The sequence below is a fragment of the Conger conger genome, chromosome 9 (assembly GCF_963514075.1).
Source record: "Conger conger chromosome 9, fConCon1.1, whole genome shotgun sequence".
NCBI lineage: Eukaryota > Metazoa > Chordata > Actinopteri > Anguilliformes > Congridae > Conger > Conger conger.
This window is the reverse complement of record NC_083768.1, coordinates 40,462,662-40,465,720: the sequence shown is the minus strand read 5'-3', so window position 1 is coordinate 40,465,720 and position 3,059 is coordinate 40,462,662. Positions and strand designations below refer to the sequence as shown.

At 40.1% G+C, this 3,059-nt stretch overlaps 1 protein-coding gene across 1 annotated transcript; it reads right to left on the bottom strand.

The window, feature by feature from the left end:
• Window positions 1-488: 488 nt before the first annotated feature.
• Window positions 489-2,625, bottom strand: LOC133137653 (transthyretin-like). Its single transcript, XM_061255993.1, has 4 exons — window positions 2,560-2,625; window positions 1,477-1,610; window positions 1,071-1,206; window positions 489-593 (listed from the first exon to the last, which is right to left on the bottom strand). Exons 1-4 carry the CDS (start codon window positions 2,623-2,625, stop codon window positions 489-491), a joined length of 441 nt encoding a protein of 146 aa, XP_061111977.1.
• Between the last annotated feature and the right edge of the window lie 434 nt (window positions 2,626-3,059).

The following is a 3,059-nucleotide window of genomic DNA, read 5'->3' as shown; positions in this document are numbered from 1 at the left end:
TGATTCCCCTCTTCCCTCATTTAATGATTCTTGTTTAATTTTCATTGAATATTACTTGTTTTGATCAGCTTGCCAAAAAGCAGTGTAACTTCCTGATGTCAAATCCTCTTCTCTGATTGGACCAGCATTGCCCCTGGGTAACAAAACGTGGTTTCCGATTACATGGTTGATTTGTTTTATGCCATTGTGAAAGGTTTCTTCAGCCATCAGAGAAAATCATTTTTCTCCCCATATGGGTGTTCAAACTATCTTTAGCACTTATATAGAGAAACCTAAACAGTTTACAGTTTATACATCCAATCGATTTTTACAGCTGGGTATTTACAGAAATTCGGGTCAAGTTTTTTGCTCCACTGGCTTTTTGTCCCACTGTGGAAATGACCCCACAGCACCTCAGTTCCAAGGCTGAAACCGCAGTCTGCACATGCTCAGCAGCATGTTGCTGTCGGTTACCTTTTCATGCGCTACGTGCTGCAGGCGAGCCTCGGTCACTGTATGTCTGCGATGACGGCGGTCGCCGTGTAAGAGAAGGGGCTCAGGAGGATGGCCACGGTGTAGTGGCGCCGTCCGTCTGCGTGCGCTGTGAAAACCACCTGCAGAAAGAGCCGGAACCCTGTCGAACCATGTCTCCCTGTCCAACTTTAGTATGAAATGCAGCGCCCGCTGAATAAGCCCCACCCCACTGGCTTCTGAACACTCTGCTTCACATGAAAGGCTGGTTTAAATCAGTTTTTGACCTTAACTCAGAACTGCTGCTTACATGAGCAAACACAGTGATGATTCATGAACTTTTCAAACGTGAAGAAACGTAATCATGAGTCAGAGTTGACACATTACTTGGAAATGGAAATGTTCTATAGTGTACCGTATTACTATTATTCCCATACAGTGCTACTGTCTACGTAATGTGCACAAACTGCTTTTGAACTTATGAGTATAATGATTGACAGCTGACATTTTGGTCTGAGAGGGACAAATTTGCAAAACGCAAGCTTTAGAATGGCAGTCGTTTCGTAATTTGGTAAAGAATCTGCATTCACAATTGTTTTGAAAACGATCAGTTCACTCACATCAGCCATTTCGTGGAAGGGAGTTACTCCCTTGGTTTTCCAGTAAGCTTTAGTGTCGAAGGCCACCTTGTAAATTCCTGCAGGAAAATCCTCCTCTCTGATTAGACCAAAGATTTCCCCTGCTAAGCCGGTAACCCTAGACAACAAAATTGGGTTTAAGATTCAGTAAGATATTCATGAATGATATATTAATTCATATACTAAATGATTAACAGTTAAAAATCACATTGAATCTTAAATGGATCTTGATTTGATCAACATTTTTGGACCACATAGTGGGTGTGTTATGAATCCGGATTGAGACCACCACTTGTTACAATAGAGCTACTTTCTGCTTTGTGGACTTTGCTGCATGTTCTGATTTGGTATGTCATGGTGATAATGTGCAACAGTATTTGCAGATTACCCAGAAGTCACTTTGGTCCAGGAGCTGTTCGTATCCTGTTTGGAGACCGCGACCTTCACCTGGACCGCAGGAGTGCCCTGAACTGCATCCAGCACCTTCACCATCAGTGGGCACTTGATGTGACCGCCTTTCTCCTGGAGCACACAGAGTTAACTGCCTTCGGTTCAACGACAGGTGAGTATGCTTTCAGCTTCCTGCACAGGCTTATTAGCTAGTCTCGCTAGTGACTCGCTAGTCAACGTTTAATATAATACTTTTATGTAATTAATCCTAGATTAGGTGCATATTTAGTTTATTAAATGCCATTATCCTATAAAGACAGATTATCCACCTGGATGTTTAAGCAAGCACTTCAGGGGAAGTGGATTACCCCAAGGGTATAACGTCAAAACCAGGGATTAAAGCGTTTATCCTTCTGGTTAAAATTCACTAGCCTCTTAAACATACCACTGTGGCTTACAATAATAATTGGGTTCATAATAAATCATAAAGTACAGTCCCTATTTCCAAGATCAAGTTTCAACTGTTTCTAATGTATATGTTTATTTCCTGTTATACTGAATAACTGCTTACTTGAATTTCTAAACATAACTGGCCAAATCTACTGTATTTTTAAATATGGTATTGGTGTATGCTGCTATGCTTTATAGTTATTTGGTTGTATAAATATGTGTAAATAAACAGTTTTTTGGAAATATTTTTCAATATTATTTTGAAATACCAAAATATTTTTCAAATGCACAATTTTGATCAGAGCTGGACAACTCTATTCCTGTAGATTCACTTCATCCTGACAAGGCACACCTAATTCAACTGCTAGAGATGTCACTGAGCTGCTCATTCATATAAAAAGTGAGTGTCGAAATTAATACCTACAGGAAAGTAGGTCTCCAGGAATAGTTAGTCATATTTAAGGTACCCCACACAATGCACGTCATCGCCTGTTCCATCCTAATTATCTGTGATTTCTTACTTAAGAGAATGGGCAATTAATACAATAAATCCTAACGGGTAAAGGTGTCAGTCATGTTTAATAAGGATTCAGGTGTGTCATCACCACCATGTAGAATGACAGAATCTTACCTCAGGTGCTGCTTCAATGTGGTAGATGGCGGCCACCAAGATGACAAAGACTGCTGCAGGTGTCATTCTGGCTCTTTCTCCAGGTTACCTACTCACTTTGGCCTGGCGAGCCCACACTGCTGCCCTCTTATACCCCAGCCCGCTAACCTTGTCTGTGGGTTACAGTCCATGTGACCAAATATCTGCTGAGCTTTGTCATTTTCCCCTACAAATTGCACAATAAGAAGCAAGTAGAACAGAGCCCTTCACTAAGAACCTCATAAAAACAGGATTTAGCTTCATGTACAGTGAGTATGAACAACTTCCTGGAGATAATCTGTTCTGTTCACATTTTAAAAATAAAGAAACAGTGGGCTCAGCTTATCTGCTCTACATGGAGCTGAAACTTTTTTTATTTCCAATTTAATTTCTCATACAGCTCTAATTTTAGTCATGAAATTTTAAGATGGATTTGATGTAGAGTATGCTCAATTTTTATTTTATAAAAAAAAAAAAAAGCC